This window comes from Mixophyes fleayi, chromosome 10 (genome assembly GCF_038048845.1).
Source record: "Mixophyes fleayi isolate aMixFle1 chromosome 10, aMixFle1.hap1, whole genome shotgun sequence".
Taxonomy (NCBI): domain Eukaryota; kingdom Metazoa; phylum Chordata; class Amphibia; order Anura; family Limnodynastidae; genus Mixophyes; species Mixophyes fleayi.
The window spans coordinates 25,093,233-25,111,748 of record NC_134411.1 but is presented as its reverse complement, the minus strand read 5'-3'; the positions used below and the strand labels follow the sequence as shown (position 1 = coordinate 25,111,748).

Below are 18,516 nucleotides of genomic sequence, written 5' to 3'. Positions count from 1 at the left end.
ACCTATCCAGGGACTTCCTATCCAGGCGGTCTCCCGCCGCTCAGGGACCGCTGCTATCCCATCTGACTGCTACTGCTGAACCACGGTATGCATACTTCTCATTGACTGTGCTGTGTATTGCATATCTTGCTGGACTGTGTTTGGTTCTCTCTGGAGTCTGCTATCCGCTGAGTCTATTGCCATCATTGACTGTGTTATAATTGTGCTGGACTACTTCAAGAGACTTTCTAGATTGCAGACCTGCTCAGTCATTTATATCTATATGTATATCTATATTGTGCATATTACTGTGGATCGTGTATAGGTGCCTGTGTATATCCTGTGTTGCAGTCTTCCCCTGTGCACCTCCTCACATATATATTCAGTGGTACAACTTGCTATCGCAGACCACTGACTATCTTCACGTGTCCTTGTCCATACAGTTCCTTGTGTATTATTATCTCATTATTACCAGTGTTGCTAGTCATAGACTTCCCTGAGCATCTCATCGGCCATCATTTCATGTTCCGTGATCACCCAGCTACCAGAGTACCCTATTACCATCTACATTGCTCTGGTAAGCCTACCATCTGGTGATCCCTGGGTAAAGACTCCTAGTGCCCGTGACACTAACCTGTTCATGCAAGAAAGGCCACCAACAACCATGAGTTGAAGCAGTTCTGCAAGGAGCAATGGGCCATAATTCCTCCAAGCAGATGTGTGTGATTAATCAACAACTAAAGTAAACATTTGACTGAAGTAATTACTGCTAAAGAAAGGGGGGGTCACAGCAGTGACTGAATGCATAGGTTCACATGCATTTTCCGACAAAGAAATTTAATGTTTGATCATTTTGATCAGTAAAGTAATGAAAAATTAAACTGGTGTGTTATTAAATTTATTGGGTTATCTGTATTTTTATGACTTAAATGAAGATCTGAACATATTTAAGGTCACATTTTTGCATAAATTCAGAAAATTCTAAAGGGTTCACAAACTTTCTATCGCCATATTATATGAATAAATTTAAATATCAAAGGCATTACAGTGAGAGAGTTGAATATAAACTGCCACAATTGACTGATATCCTGTTTTTTAATTACACATTTTTATCTACCTACACTCCTTACTGAGTTTGAGAGATTTTTCTAACTTTTAAATTAAACTATACTAAAACCGAAGCCTTAATGTAACCTTGGACGCTTTGGATCTCTCCCGCAGCAGATCTAATTTTAGGTTTCACTGCCAAGATAACTATATTAAATACCTAGGAGTATGTTTAGCAGCAAATAAGAATAACCTGAATCATGTCTTGAAAAGGATAGCAGCTATCTTAAATAAATGGCATTATCCCATTTTTGTGGAGTGGGAGAATAAATGTTATTAACATGATTGTCTTGCCTAGGCTGTTATACTTTGCCTCAAATAATTATGTTCTATGCTTAGTGGTTAGCACTTCTGCCTCACAGCACTAGGATCATGAGTTCAATTCCTGACCAGGGCATTATCCATACCTGCCTACTTTCAGTAGGCAACGTCCGGGAGAGGGGCGTGACTAGAGGGTGGGGCGCCTTGAATCGTTTCATTTTAGCAAGGGAATTGCAAAATGCAGGAGAAATGCCAGCTCTCCCGGGAGTGTTGGAAACTGACCCGAATTTCGGGAGTCTCCCGGACTTTCCGGGAGAGTTGGCAAGTATGGCATTGTCTGTGTAGAGTTTAAATGATCTCCCTGTGTTTGCATGGATTTTCTCCTACACCCCAAAAACATACTGGTGGGTTAATTGACTTCAGACAAAATTAACAAGTATCTTTGTGTATTTAGACTGTAAGCTCCAATGGGGTAGGGCCCAGCTGTGAATGACATATATTCTTTGTACAATGTGCTGCAAAAATGGCGCTATATAAATAAATGCTGATAATGATCCTCATGCCTGCAATATTTCAGAGTGCTTTTGTTGCATTCCATTCATAACACAGCGTGAGAACATTCTCTGAAAGTCTACACCTGATCCCTATGGGCTAGATTTACTAAACTGCGGGTTTGAAAAAGTAGAGATGTTGCCTATGGCAACCAATCAGATTCTAGTTATCATTTATTTAGTACAGTCTACAAAATGACAGCTAGAATCTGATTGGTTGCTATAGGCAACACCTTTACTTTTTCGAACCTGCAGTTTAGTAAATATACCCCCTAGTCTCACCTGTGCATAGTGTCATTTCTGTCACCTCCATCCACCATTTGGAGCTAATGCTTCCACTTCAGTAAAATGACTCCGAATTATCTGTTCTGAAGGCAATACAAATGTTGCAGAGTGTTTGTTGAACACATAGTTTTCAATATTTAAAAATATTGTCCAGGCATGTCCACTACAGTAAATTCTACAAGTATAGATGGAATTGTTTTCATGTTTAAAAAAAACAAAACAAAAAAAAAACAACATAGGAAAAAATAAACAATGTATTTTCCAAAAACTAAACACTGAAATCCTAAACTATAATAAAGAAAGGTGCCTGGTTCAAACAAAGCTAGAAACATTTCACCCAAAACAGACACATGCCCTCACATAACATGGCGCCGCTCCTCTTCCGCCTACACGTAGCTACAGGAACAATAGAAGGACAGAAATGCCAGTATCAAAAATGGTGGTCGCAGTTGCTAAGGGTACCGCGTAATATGCTGGCCAGGAATCATGACCCTACAATCGGTAGCTACCCGTGTTCTATTTTACCCGACCTTACTATATAACGTAGTAATGGAGAAAGTCTCCCGCCGGAAGTGGTATGATAGGATCGATGAGACGGTTATACTTGGAGCGTTGCCCTTCCGAGGAATGAGTGACACGGTAAACGCGCATGCGTAGTGAGCTTCTCCTTGACAGTTCTTAACCTCAATGCTGTATCCTTCTTTTTACTTCGGGTACTAGCAGTACGAGTAGAATACTATTCTATCCATTAATAATGTATTTTGTTTGACAATGCCATAAAGGTGCATTGCTGTGATATTAGGCATAGAGCTGTAACATGGGCCTGTAGGTGACATCACCACTGTAGCTCATGTATAAAACAATATTGCAATTAATCTCTGCTGCTTTTAAGAAATGCAAAATTAGCTGTGCTGAATTAAGTGGGGTTCAGGATCAGATCATTTTGCATCACGTGGAAGGGGTAATATTGGAGGTTCTGTACTTCATTTAAATCTATGATGTCACAGGGTTGTCTGTGGCATGCTTAGGCAATCTGTGTAGCTACCCAATTGCTGTTGAACAACTCATTCCTGCCACCCAGTGCTTGGAGCTTGAAGTTCTATAGCAGCTGTCCAAGCACACGTTGTCTATCACTGGTCCTTGGTATTATAAAGAAGTGAGTGATTAAATATTATGAGGTACCCAGACCCATCAATCTAATACAAAATGCTGTTCTCATATTGCAGTTGTCTGTGCAGAGTTCATTAATTAATGTCAAGGGAGTTTTGTTTTGTTTTTTTTTTCTTAATAAACATCAAATAATTACTTCGGACCTGGTAACTGCAATAGTAAATTAACTGGGAAGTTCAGGGCTAGAGCATTCTTACCTGGTGGAAGGATATGCTCGTAGAGAGGACTTCTATAACCACTGTGACAATTTTTTTTATTGATTTGCTTGAATTTTTATGGTGCTTGATTGCCTTATTCGTGGCAAAAAGCGACTCCTATAGAAAATTGGCCTTATCATATGTGGCTAAAAACATGTGGTCATGAGAGGGTTAAGGAAATTTTGTCAACCCTCTGGCCAGATAACTCTACCTGCAGCACTGAATAGACTTAAAAATAAAATCACCCCCAACATTTTATTCCTGAATCAGGGACCGTATAATTAAACAGATTAAAAACAAACAAACCTACAAGCAATGTTTAAATTGTTGACGTGATAAACATATGGTCAAAAGAAGAAGTTTCCTGTCTTTGAAATGACCAAACTATCAGTATTGTTTTGCCTGAGGATGGAATAGAAAAATAAAATAAAAAATAAATACGGAACCCGATGCAAGTAGTAAGTTAACTCTTCATTAACTATCCCTCAACTTTCTTAGTCAGTTAGTACATTTTGTATGTTGCCATAGTCTTTCAACGCTCTATAGTGAACTTTTTTATTATTTATTTATATAGTACCTGTCATATTACGCAGCGCTGTACAGAGAGTATGTAATCATTCACATCAGTACCGTGCCACCAGCATATTGCCCTATATGAATTTCATTTATTCGCCATTGTTGTGTCTCCTGCAGTTAATTAAAGAAGAGAGTGTTCGAGGGGTCATCACTATGAATGAAGAATATGAGACCAGACATTTGTGCCATAATTCTCAGGTGAGAAGTCACTCTACTTATATAATTAATTGGGCCATCAAAGTGTTTTCTTGTCATGCTATATCTACATTTTGCTAGTGGATGTAAAGATTTTAAGACACAGCCAATACATTTTAATTTAAACATTGAGAATCCTTGGAGAATAAAAGGAGAGTATTGTGGGAGAAAAAGAGCTGAGAAAGGTAAAAGATTTATGGGGGGATAACAGAAAGATCAGGGGGGTAGCTGAAAAGATAGCAAGGAGCATGCTGGGGGAAGAGCAGAGGATGCTGGGAAATGTAAAGAGAGCTATTTTTGTGACAGTTCCAGTCTTGTAATAGAGAACACAGTTGACCACCACTGGTATTCCTTATGGTATATAGTATATAAATATCTGATGATAAAGTGATTTCAGTAATGGTGTGGTCATCTGACAAGACGAGTACTGTCACAGTATCATCACCATTTATTTATATATCCTGTTTCCACCACTTCTAACTCTGCTCTCCAGCTACTTAGCCCTCCTCCTCGAGGGTCCTCCACCCCACGTCCACTCTCGCTCCCTCCTCCCCCCTGGGGGTCTCCCTGTCTTCCGCGCCCTCCTTCTTGGGCCCCGTCGTTTGCGGCTCCTCCCTCCCCCTTCCCCGCCCTCTCTAGCTGTGCATTGAGCGTACTGAGTTGCTGTGTTTACTGTACTGTGCTGTCTCCCATTGTATTGTGATTTTGTTTGTCTCTGTACGGCTCTGCGGATGCCTTGTGGCGCCTTATAAATAAATATTAATAATAATAATAATAATAATAGCGCCACTGATTCCACAGCGCTGTACAGAGAACTCATTCACATCAGTCCCTGCCCCATTGGAGCTTACAGTCTAGATTCCCTAACATACACACAGATGGACAGAGAGAGACTAGGGTCAATTTTGATAGCAGCCAATTAACCTACTAGTATGTTTTGGGAGTATGGGAGGAAACCGGAGCACCCGGAGGAAACCCATGCAAACACGGGGAGAACATACAAACTCCACACCGATAAGGCCATGGTCGGAAATTGAACTCATGACCCCAGCACTGTGAGGCCAAAGTGCTAACCATTTAGCCACCGTGCTGCCCCAGCTCTCTTTTCTCCCACTACCACATAGGTTTTTGTATTGGGGGAGGGGGCTATTTATTTATATTTTATGCACCGAGACCACCTACTGACGTAGTATGACAACTGCCTGAGATATGTGAGTAACCACTTAGTATCTGAAAACTCTGTTACCTCTCAGCAGGAACAGGCTGGCAATGTGTCCAGCTGTCACAGGTTCAAGGTCCCACTCCTTCCTTAATAGTCATATTCTCTAGATTGAGGGCAAAGAGCAGGCTGGTTGGGAAACATACAATTTGACAGCACAAGTTAAACTATAGGTCCATGTAGACTGCTTGTTTCTTTGTGTATGTTTGTTTTGGAGGGTTTTTTATTTGTTTATTGTGGGGATGTTTTTTTTATATTTTCCATCTTAATCATAACAATAACCATTGTTTGTCTAATGCATCGAAAATAACAAAGATATGGCAATTATATTTATTTTTATAGCACCTACATATTATGCAGCGCTGTACAGACATTACTTGTCACTCACATCAGTCTCTGCCCCAATGGAGCTTACAGTCTAAATTCCCAAATGCACACACAGACTAGGGTCCTTTTTAGTCCGTCTGAGACCATCCCTCCCCCACCTTCATTACATCCCCTATTCTGTTCAATCTGTTCCTTCTATTAGATCTCAACTACTAGATAACTTTTATTTAATTGACGTTCATACATTTTTCAGATACCATTTTGCAGGCTTGTATGGTGCTAAAATCAGATCTAGGCACAAGATGACTAGAGCATGCTGTTCAAGGGATGCCATATCTTTGAAAAAGTAGACATTTCCTTTAAGCGATAGAGCATAAGGGGTAAATCATCATCATCATCAACATTTAAATAGCGTCAGCAGATTCCGTAGCGATTTACATTTGGGAACAAACATAGTAATAAAACAATACTGGGTAATACATACAGACAGAGAGGTAAGAGGGCCCTGCTCACAAGCTTACAATCTATAGGACAATGGGAGTTAGAAACACAAGGGCATGTGCTACATCATATTGCACACTGTACCAGCTAGAATGCAAAGGTAAAATTATTGAGTAGGCTGTGTGATCAGTCACACAACTATGTTGGTCAAATGGTTGTTGTCTTATGTTAGCAGTGTAGAGGATGGTAATAGGGTAACCTAGGGAGATTAAGATTCTGGTTGAGGAATATCATAAGCTTGTTTGAAGAGGTGGGTTTTCAGAGAATGCTTGAAGGTTTGAAGACCAGAGGAAAGTCATACTGTGTGAGAGAGGGAATTCCACAAAGTGGGTGCAGCCCGAAAAAAGTTCTGTAACCGGGAATGGGAGGATGTGATGAGAGTGGAAGAGAGACGCAGATCTTGTGCCGAGCGGAGGTGTCGAGTTGGGAGATAATTTGAGACATGTGAGGAGATGTATGTCGGTGCAATTTTGTTGACGGCCTTGTATGTTAGTAGAAGAATTTTATATTGGATTAGTTGAAAAACAGGCAACCACTGTAGAGACTGACAGAGTGACTCAGCAGAGAAAGAACGGTTTGCAAGGAAAATCAATCTAGCCCCTGCATGCAAAATAGATTTTAGCGGTTCAAGTCTGATTTTGGGAAGACCAGTAAGGAGGGAATTGCAATAGTCGATGCGGGAGATGATGAGTTTTTTGCAGTGTCTTGTGTGAGATATGTGCGTATTCAGGAAATGTTCTTTAGATGTATGTAACATGATTTAGATATAGAGTCGATGTGGGGAATAAACGACAGTTGTGAATCAAGAATTACACCTAGGCAGCGAGCTTGCGGGGTGGGATTTATGGTCATGTTATCACAGAAATAGAAATGTCAGGCAAAAAAATTCTGTTTTTGGGTGGGAATATTATTAATTTAGTTTTTAAAAAATTGAGTTTGAGTTGGCGAGAGGACATCCAAGATGAAATGGCAGAAAGACAGTCAGTAACGTGAGACAACACAGATTGTGAGAGATCAGGAGAGGATAGATAGATTTGTGTATCATCCGCATAGAGATGATACTGAAATCCAAAGGAGCTTATAAGTTTTCCAAGAGAAGTAGTGTAGATAGAGAATAGCAGAGGACCTAGGACTGAGCCTTGCGGTACTCCAACAGATAAAGGAAGCGGAGCAGAGGTGGATCCAGAGAAATTAACACTGAAAGAGCGATTAGATAGGTAGGATGAGAACCAGAATAGGACAATGTCTTGAAGACCTAGGGATTGTAGTGTTTGTATGAGGAGAGAGTGGTCAACAGTGTCAAATGCAGCAGAGAGATCCAGGAGAATTAGAAGAGAGTAATATCCTTCAGTTTTTGCTGTGATCAAATCATTGACAACCTTGGTCTGCGCGGTCTCTGTGAAGTGTTGAGAGCGAAAGCCTGACTGAAGAGGATCCAGTAGGTTGTTTGCTGTAAGAAAGTGTGTGAGGCGAGTGTAGGCTATTCTCTCGAGAAGCTTGGAGGGGCACGGGAGCTGAGAAATGGGACGGTAATTTGATAGTTTGGGTCAGAATTTAGTTTTTTTCAAAATAGGAGTAATCACTGCATGCTTCAATAGTGATGGGAAAATACCAGTAGAGAGAGAGAGAGATTACAGATATTTTAGTTAGAGGTGGAATGAGCACAGGAGACAGGGACCTACCAAATTGTGAGGGTATGGGATCAAGAGGACAGGAGGTAGAGTAGGAAGATGAGAAGAGAGTAGAAACACATTTGTAGGATTAAATGAAGAGAGACTGTCCGAGGGTGCTACAATGAAATTGAGCTGATTGCTAGTCGAGGGAGATAATACCATTTCAAGTCTGATCTTATCTATTTTGTCTTTGAAATAGGAGCAAGATCCTGGGCACTGATGGTAGTCGGAGGGGTTGGGGTGGGAATATTGAGAAGAGATTTGAATGTGTTAAAAAGGCGTTTAGGGTTAAAAGCCTGAGCCTTAGCTTGTCTGAAGAGGTGGGTTTTCAGAGAACGCTAAAAAATGTATCAAGTAGTTTGTTTTATTAGTTTACTGTGTTTGTCCCCAATTGTAAAGCGCTACGGAATATGTTGGCACTATATAAATAAATGTTGATGATGATGAAATGTATCAAGCTGTGAGTTTCCGGTGTGTTTGAAAAGTTGAAAGTTGCCTATAGCAATCATTTAGATTCTAGTTTTCATTTATTTAGTACATTCAACAAAATAACTAGAATCTGATTGGTTGCTATAGGCAACATCTCCACTTTTCAAACCAGCTGGAAACTCGCAGCTTGATACATATACCCCTAAGTGTTTTTCACTCCTATGGATGAAACTTGCGTCCTAATTCATGGATTCTCGCTCCTCTCTCTGCAGCAGTGGGAAGCTTTGGGTGTGGAACAGCTGAGACTCAGCACCGTCGACTTCACCGGGGTCCCAACTCTGCAGCACTTACAGAAGGGGGTGGAGTTTGTTCACAAGCACCAGCAAATGGGCAACAGTGTTTACATCCACTGCAAAGCTGGCCGTTCCCGTAGTGCTACCATGGTAGCTGCTTATTTAATTGAGGTGAGTTTCATTAAAAATATTGTATAGGTTATAGGCTTGGACATGTTTTTCCGCAACTGTTACTAAATATATTATTTTATATTTCTTTATACCATTTTGTTGACCTTGGATACAACATAAACCTTATTGGTGGTTAATTTTTTTCCCCAGTGCTCAGAGCAGAGCACTGTTGAGTTGTGTCCAAGGGCTATGTAAATAATCCGCTCTGCCTTGTCAATATAAAAGCCAGTGTGCTCATTACAGATTACAGATGATGCACTGTATTTAGTAACAATTCCTTTAGGGTGTGTACGATCCTGTAAATAAAAGCCGACAATGATCTGTAATTACTATGTCATAAAATGCTGTGTTTATGATTTGTGCATTCTCACAGTCCAGGCCTGTATGTGGTATGTACATTCTAGGGGGCTTAGACAGGAAATGATAAAATGATTGGGGCACAAGAGCAGTGAATTCCTGGAGGAAGGGGGGTGGGAATGAAGTTAGCAGCCTTACAGTTGTTAATGGGGTGCTAGCCCTTCCTACTAGAGAGGCTCGGTTCCTCGGAAACCGAACACACCCGAACTTAGGGGATGCCGGCTCTCGGTACTGTCACAAGCCCTCAAAATCGAAAACGAGGCAAAACGTCATCGTGACGTAGTCGGGTCTCGCAAGTTTTGGATTCCTTTTTCAACTCCAAAATAGTGAGGTGTTGGAGGGAGGGCGGATCGCCATTTTTCTTTTCTGCCACTGCTGTGTGCCAATGTGTCCTAGATGTGCTAGGAACTGCCGTGTGTTTGTGTCATTGCTCTGTTGCTTAGCATCCAGCCAGGTCGCTGCAGTATTTGTCCGAAAGTGTATGAAAATAATAATGTGACCTGTGAGGTGGTCAAAATTGACTGCAAATGACTTGAAATTTGTGTTATTGAGGTTAATAATGTAGAAGCAAAAATATGTGATTTTAGCATATTTTAGGTTTTTCTAAAAAAAACAAAAAACACACAAGGGTGGTTTTCCCAAAACCAAAACACGAAGCTAATCCAGATCCAAAACCACTTCACTGGGGTCAGTGAGCATCTCTACTTCCTACTACAGCTACTCGGTCTAGGTCTCCCTCTTCTGGCTTTTCCAAAATACAGCTTTCCAGGCTAGATTACATTTTATCTAACTCAATTTTTCGAGAGGTTACAATCATTGCCCCAAATTGACAGCTAGTGCTAAACTAGGCTCTTTAGAGAAAATCTGTTATACACTTGGTTCACCTTTCATGCTCAATAATATATTTACTTACCATATTAAGGGGCGTATTCAATTGTAGGCGTAAATGCCGAAAATCGTGCGCGGAAAAAACAGTTAATACGGTAATTTACTCGCTTGTTTTTAGCCCGCAGCTCCCTGAGCCGCGAGCTGAAATCCAGCTACAAATTACCGTATTAACTGTAGGTGTTTTTCTTCTTGAAGTTCTCCTTTGAAGGAACTATTACTTGTATATTTGCTTAGTTCCTGATAGACGACATGGTTTAATGGTCTGTTTGTTTTTATTTTTCATAGAGACATAAATGGAAGCCTGATGTTGCCACCAGTTTCATAACCGACATCCGGCCACACATCTTGATCCGCAACAGTCAGCAACAAATCCTGGAGCAGTTCTACCTGTCGGTTACTAACTCGGAAGCCCCAGGAAATGGGGGGTGAAAAGCAGCGGAATTCTGTGTTGTCTTGTTCGTAGTTGAACGTCTAACAAGCAGTATCCCCCATCTGATGCCTTTTTGTACCATGTTAACAGCTCAGGCCTCACGATTGTCTTCTACTGCTGTTTAATAATTCTACCTCCACCTACTCGAGGAATGACGGTGTTGTCTATCCTGGTGTGCGTGGTGTTTGTGTCCTTATTGTAGAGGACATTTTATAAATAATAATTGGATCTGAGTTAGTGAATCTCTTTTATTTGTAGAGCTATTGAGCCTGATTCATTAAGGAAAGGAAAGAAAAAAAAAAGTACATTTGCACCTTGGCAAAACCATGTTGCATTGGAGGGGGGAGCTAAATTTAAAATGTGGGGACAGGTTTATAGTTGGGGTAGGACATGTCCTAGATCAACTTTAAATTTCAGTGTAAAAATAAAGCTCCCATGTATTTGTGTGCTACATGAAACAGACAGTATTTGACTTATGTGCAAAAGAATAAACTAATTTGCACCCCTTGTATTGTAACATGGTTTTGTCCAGGAGAAAACTCATTTTTTGCCTTGCTTTCCTCAATGAATCAGGCCCACTGTATGTATAAATTTGCAACATATATACTTTATTTTTTCAACAAAATGTGGCTGCATTATATGGTCAAAATGGGATTCTGAAACATTGCTAATGCTAACAACTATGAGATAACTCTTTGCTTTTTCTGTTCCCCTTAAGCAAAACCGCTGTATTCTTTATATTTATAGGGCAACTAGTCACATTGAGGGGCACAGTCGTATACATGAGTAAGCATCGGAGTATTGAAGGAATAAAGCAGTTTTAAGTAAGGGGAGGAGCAGGGAGGTATTGAATGCTGCCTCACTTGATGTCACCTGCACGCCTCCTGTCCAATCATGTGCCCCGTCACCTGCACGCCTCCTGTCCAATCATGTGCCCCGTCACCTGCGCGCCTCCTGTCCAATTATATGCTCCGTCACCTGCACTCCTCCTGTCCAATTATATGCTCCGTCACCTGCACACCTCCTGTCCAATCATGTGCCCGTCACCTGCGCGCCTCCTGTCCAATCATATGCCCGTCACCCGCATGCCTCCAAAAGTAACTTGTGTAACATAAATTCTATTGTGCAGTTAAAGGTCAACATAAGTCCAATGTTGTTACAATAAAACTTGATATTTATTAGAATTGACTTTAAAAGTAAAAACATTGATGGCAAATGCAGTCTGTTCACTAGGGACTAGTAACATAACAGAGGCAAAATACATGTAGTAGGGATGCAGCAAACCCACAACCAGATTTTTTTTCTGCTTCCCCCAGTCCAACTGAACCCGGATACTAATCATTTGCAACCAGTTTTTTCCTGCTGCAGGACATTAAATGGAGCTGTCATCACCTCACCTGAGCGAGACATTGAGCAGTGGATATGCAGGGAATGAAACATTGTATAACGTTAAAGTGACAGATCACAAACCACAATGCACGTTTTGTGACCTGGGGTCCATACAGCGTTACAATGTATTATGTGGCAGTTTTGAAAACTGCACAGAAAAACGCAAAAAGGATGCCATTTTTTTTAGACATGGTTCTCGTTGATGAGATTGGTCATACTGCAGGTGTTTTGAGTATACCTATGAAAGCTGCCTGATTTACAGTTAATCCATAAAATACTGACACAAAGTAGCTGCAAAAATATGTTTAAACACAAATCTTATGTACAACTTTAAGTATATGTAGCATACAGAGGCAACCAGAGCACAGATGTGACAGGTATCATCAATACATAAACTTGCACCAGGCTATATCATACTTGCTCACTCTCCCAGGGAGTCTGGGAGAGCAAATAAGTCTCCTGCTTCCTACCCATCGAGTACCAAAAGCGGCGCGATTTGTGGGGCAATTCGCATCATTTTGGCCCCACCCCCTGAGACAAAATGATGTTTTCATAACGGGGGTGGAACCAAAATGATGCAACTTACCCATCCCCTCCCCAGGATCTCCCGAGTGCCAGCACCATAAAGTTAGCAAGTATGGCCTATGTCAGGCCTGTCCAACCTGCGGCCCTCCAGATGTTGTGAAACTACAAGTCCCAGCATGCCCTTCCAGCTATCAACAGGTTGTCTACTAGCAAAGCATGCTAGGGCTTGATGTTTCACAACACCTGGAGGGCCGCAGGTTGGACAGGCCTGGCCTATATGCACAAAGATATACCTCTTATAAGGCATATCTTAAAGATACATATTGGTTAAACAAAACGTTAAATCTGGACTGAAGGGTCTTTGAATAGTCTCCGGTTTACAAACCAGCCGTTTGCATCTTTTAAAACCACCACACATTATATGTGATTTAATGCTAACTGCGTATTAATAAATACTGTGTTTTGTGTGTGAAAACTTCATCTAATTTAAACTGCACTATGATAAATCCGTCATAGTCTTATTCAGCTAGAGAGCAACCAAGTAACATCCATCCTAGGGCTAGATTTACTAAAAATCTCTATAAACGATGGAACGATGTTGGGCAAATTCTGCAGTGTGTGCTGTAAGCACTCGCCACCAGCAGTGTAGGCAGATCACATAGAATGTACAGAGTCACAATCTTTTCAGCCGATGGTTATGACAAATGAAGAGTACAGATATGAAGGTAAATCTTATAAAACATGTATAGTGTGTACACATGAATCAGCATGCAATCCTGTTGCTTCCAACTACGCAACATCGTCCGCATCCAGCATTTCCTATCTCGGGACACTACTAAAACTATAATCCATGTACTCATCATTTCCTGACTTGATTACTGTAACCTTCTCCTCATTGGTCTCCCCCGCTGTCACCGCGTCCCACTTTGTTCTACACTCAACGTGACTTTTTTTCCCTTTTACGCCGCTCTTCTTTTGCCTCCCCTCTCTGCCTGGCCTGACACTGGCTCCCTTTCCCCTACAGAATCCTTTTCAAACTCCTCACCCTCACCTACAAGTCTCTCTCCCACTCCACTGCCCCTTATATCACCAACCTCCTCTCCATTCACACTCCTCTCCTCCAGCCAATGTCTGTCGCTTCACCTCCGCCTACTCCAGAATTCAAGATTTCTCCTGGACTGACCCCCTTCCACTGAAAATGACCTCCCACCTTCTATCCGACTGTCCCCTAATCCGTACACCTTCAAACTGGCACTTAAAACTCATCTGTTCTTCAAAGCCTACCTAACCATCTCTCCACGCCTGATCTCACCTCTCTCTTCCCGTCCCTTACTAGCTCTACTTGCACTTGATGCCCTCCACTGACTCCCCATCTGTCTGTCTGCCCTCCCTTTAGGATGTAAGAGCAGGGCCCTCTTTCCTCCTGTCTCTATACCTATTCTTCTACTCCATCTTCTCTGTCCTAGCTATGCTTGGAGCATTTAGAGTCCTGGGGATAAATGTATCAAGCTGAGAGTTTTCCGGCAAGTTTGAAAAGTGGAGATGTTGCCTATAGCAACCAATCAGATTCTAGCTGTCATTCTATAGAATGTACTAAATAAATGACAGTTAGAATCTGATTGGATTTTCAAACCCGCCGGAAAACTCTCAGCTTGATACATTAACCCCCTGGTAATATTTGTTTATTGTTCTGTACTGTTTCACCTTGTATGGTCTACTGTTTGCACTTGTACAGCGCTGCGGAAACCTTGTGGCGTCTTATAAATAAAGGATATTAACAATAATATTAAAATGTGTAGTGGAAATCCTCTTCACGCGTTTCGGCATCAAAGCCAGCAACAGCGTAGGAGGAGGTTTTCATGTGAACTGTGCAGCCTAATTCTAGTTTTGCGGTGCCTCTTTTGTAACATCAAGTAATTGTGGAAGAAAATCAAGATCCGAAGGCTTCTATGAATGAGAATGAGCAGAGTCACGTTTATTTAGAAAGCAGGTACGCACCTGGGAGAGTATTCACACCAGTTACTGAGCACTCTCTCCCCTTCTAAAGTATGATGTAAGCTCGAATGAGCAGGGCCCTCTTCCCTCCTGTCTCCATACCTGTTCTTCTGCTCCGTCTCTACTGTATCTGCCTGCTTGGAGTTTCTGAAGTACTGGTACTTTGTGTTTATTGTCCTGTACTGTTTTACCCTGTATAGTCTACTGTTTGTACCATGTTCGGCGCTGCGGAAACCTTGTGGCGCCTAACAAATAAACGATAATAATAATAATAATAATAATATTTATAGCTTGAAACAATAAAAAGAGAAAACAACTAACATATTAGATATATGCAGAACACAGTAAGATTTTGCAGAGAAAACAATTTTCTTATCTGGTAATTACACAGGGTCTGATATATGAGGGAGTCAAAACATGACCATCTTGAATATATTACATGCTAATAAAGCAGATTCTCTTAGGAAACCACCTCATTTCTTACAGAAAAAAAGTACTGATGTTATCATCACACGTATACATTTATTTTCTTCATTTTATTGAAATTCCCCTTCTGGGACACATTGTAACTCACATACGGCCTACCTTCACGTTGTCTTCTACACAGTTCTCCTAATAACCCATAAAAAGTCATGTGGTAGGAAATAGAAATTACAAACCAGTGAGAACTCTCACAAGAACTTTAATTCTTCAGAATATCTACTGAGATGGTTCAAGTAGTAAGAATCTTTCATATTCCCACATCATGGGTAGAAAAGAATAACGTGATTGGACATTATATTTGACCCAGGTGTGTTCCTCATTCCATTCTAAAGTTTCTGTAAAAAATGTTTTGTGTCAAATAAATAACCAGGGAATAATGAAACCTTAGTTAGAGAAACGATATCTGCTACCATTTCTGTGCCAAGCGATGGCCTTTTCTCTTGTGGATTTTTGGAAGGTAATGAAAAATAGGCATCACAGAATGAAAACCTTAGCTTCTGAAATAGTTAACAAATTGGCAGCAGGACCTTAATCTACAAATCTCCGCAGAGCAAATCGTAGGATTTTTGTATAAAACTAAGCATCTTTGGGTAACAGAGAGATGTTTGTGTTCCTCCTTTTTGTAATCATCTGTGTTTAAGATTATTAAACAATCCCCTTTGTCAACCTCCTTTTAAGTGATAGTTATTTCTCATTAGGCTGGGTACACACTACAGGTTTTTCAGGCAATTATTGGGCCAATCACACGGTAACCGACCGTTCGGCCTAATAACGCATTAGTGTGTACACTCCCAACGATGAATGACTATCGTTCCAAAGCTCATCCTATCGTTTGATTTGATCTTTCAACCAGACTAAAAATCTCGTTCAGCGATGGAACGATGTCGTTACAGTTCTGCAGTGTGTCTGCACTCAGGACCGGCAGTGTCCATAGATCTCTATGGAGTGTGCAGAGTCAGGATCTTTTCAGCCGATGGTTATGACAGATGAAGAGCACAAATCGGACGGTAAATTTTTTTTTTTTTTCACTCGTTGGTAAAATCGTTAACTATATCACATCGGGAGAAAATTTTCTGTAGTGTGTACCCAGCCTAAATCTTTTAGAGCTAATCTTTCTTCTCTAGTTAAATTATGTTCTAACCAATCACAAACTGGGAGCAGATTTTTTAACTAGCTCTTATTTAAACTGTTTTTGAAAGAGATTCTGACTTTTGCTTTTTTTTGCAAAGTCTAATATATATATATATATATATATATATTATATATATATTATATATATACACACACACACACACAAGTTAACCCGTGCATGATACTCATGCATTCTAGTCAAATCAAGCTACTTAAGGTGTTAAAAAGGTTCTTGTCATGCATTTGGGCCTAGCCCAGGCCTCCTCAGGGGAAGAGCGTTACTTCCCGACACAAGCGCCCTTTTTTAACGTGGTTTTGTCCACATGTCACCACCTCATCATTTTTCTCCATCACCTCATCCTTCATCAAGCTACTTAAGGTGTTAAAAACTCCCCACTGTCATCCCCGGCAACCACCAACCATTCCCAACTGTCACTTCTCCTTCAAGAAATATATAGGTCAGTGTATAACGCTGCCCAGCAGGTGGCGCTGCAGCTTGTTTTTTTGTTTTTTTCACACACGCCACTAGGCATTTATATAGTAGGTAGCATTATCCGATTTTACCAAACAGCCTTCCTTGTTCTACGACTGAGGTTTATTCCACATGCACTGAAAGATAACTTAATGTTTCTCAATGACCTCATAAAGAAAGAATTAGAAAGCAGTTGGTGCTGCTCCATCGGTTTTATTGTAAAAAAACGACACATTCCATTGCTCTAAATGGGCACACTTAGAGGAAACATTTTATATAACTGTACAAATATTAATATAGTGCTCACCGATTACAAAAACACCAGTGTTGGGAGACAAAGGAATCATCCATAGGAATCGGATGACAATTTCTCTCGAGTCTATAGTTGAATCTGTGTATAGTAGACTAGAACGAATATATTAATTGTCAGAAAACAATCTAATCATGAGACTTGGGCTCAATAATAGAGGTAACATCTGCAGGTTTTGAAGCTAACCCAGAGGTATGGATGTACAGCAATGTCTCTTAAAAAGTTATTTACATTGAGCATTGTTTTAAACAAATCAAAACATTCTGCAGGTAGATCAGTCCCTTTGATCATAAATGCAGTTCATATGGTGAGAGTTGCATATCCAACAGATTGACAACATTACCAATATGTCTGTCCCAACAATGAATAACAGCCTTGTCCCCTATCAGTATTTCCCACAACACCACTTTCTCTTCCTTTAGGGGGGAGGGGGGTTAGGTGTTATTTTGGTGTGTTGGTGTTTTTAGAATGTAGTTGTGAAGACTTTCTACCTTCAGACATTTTATCAACATAAGTTACTTATTCTGGTCTACGCTGGCTTTCATTAGAGCCGTTTTGGAAAATTGGGTCAGGAATCTGAATTAAGCTGGTACTGGGGGCATCTGTCTGGATACGCACTACAGGTTCTTCAACCGATTATCAGCCCAATCACAAGATAAACAATTGTTCGGGCACAATATCGCATTACTGTTTACACTCCAATGATGAACGATTATAGTTTCAAAAGCACATGGTATCGTTTGATATGATTCTCCAAACAAACTAAAAATCTCATTCAACGATGGAACAAGGTTGTTCCAATTCTGCAGAGTGTAAGCACTCACCACCAGATCTCCATAGAGTTTAGAGTCACTATTTTTGCAGCCCATGGTTATGACAGATGAAGAGCACAGATCTGAAGGTAAATCTTGTAAAACGTGTATAGTGTGTACACAATCGTCATGCTAATCGGGACTTTCACTAGTTGGGAGAAATTTTCTGTAGTGTGTACCCAGTCTAACATGCTTTATGGCACTAGAGACCAAACATAGTAGGAGGTTAATCCAGTTGTGGTATCATGTTGAAATAAGAGGCATCGTTCTCTGTCTCAACAGCCCTGGAGCTTGTGCCTAGTTGTCTTGCAATCCCAATTTTGTCTGGTGTACAATTCCCAATATTGATCCTTGGCATGGTAATATAGACTTTGCAAGCTTGTCTGTGGATGCTGACCCTGGCGATCCCACCACTTGACGTGGACATAGTCATCTTGACTCACCAGAAAGGACTGGTCTACTCATTGTCAGAGATGGGCCAATAGATTGTAAGCTTACGAGCAGGGCCTTCTCACCTCTTTGTCTGTTGTACCCAGTTTGTTTATTAGTTTACTATGTTTGTCCCCAATTGTAAAGCACTACGGAATATGTTGGCGCTATATAAATAAATGTTGATGATGATGGGTCTATTTCCGCAGCTCCATTTCCAGTGTGGTAGGAAAGTGACGTGACAGCACCTAATGCATGGTTAATATACTCCAGTATGTATTTACGCTACAGCATTTTGTCTGGCCCTTACAATATATCAGTAATTGTACATAAAATATACATAAGTGTTTACAAGGTATAA

At 40.7% G+C, this 18,516-nt stretch overlaps 1 protein-coding gene across 1 annotated transcript; it reads left to right on the top strand.

Moving 5' to 3' along the window:
- Positions 1-2,595: 2,595 nt before the first annotated feature.
- PTPMT1 (protein tyrosine phosphatase mitochondrial 1) lies at positions 2,596-11,793 on the top strand. The gene is made up of 4 exons (XM_075188094.1): positions 2,596-2,822; positions 4,244-4,324; positions 8,743-8,934; positions 10,465-11,793. The coding sequence occupies exons 1-4, from the start codon at positions 2,670-2,672 to the stop codon at positions 10,606-10,608; spliced, it is 570 nt and encodes a 189-aa protein (XP_075044195.1). The 5' UTR covers positions 2,596-2,669; the 3' UTR covers positions 10,609-11,793.
- Positions 11,794-18,516: the final 6,723 nt, after the last annotated feature.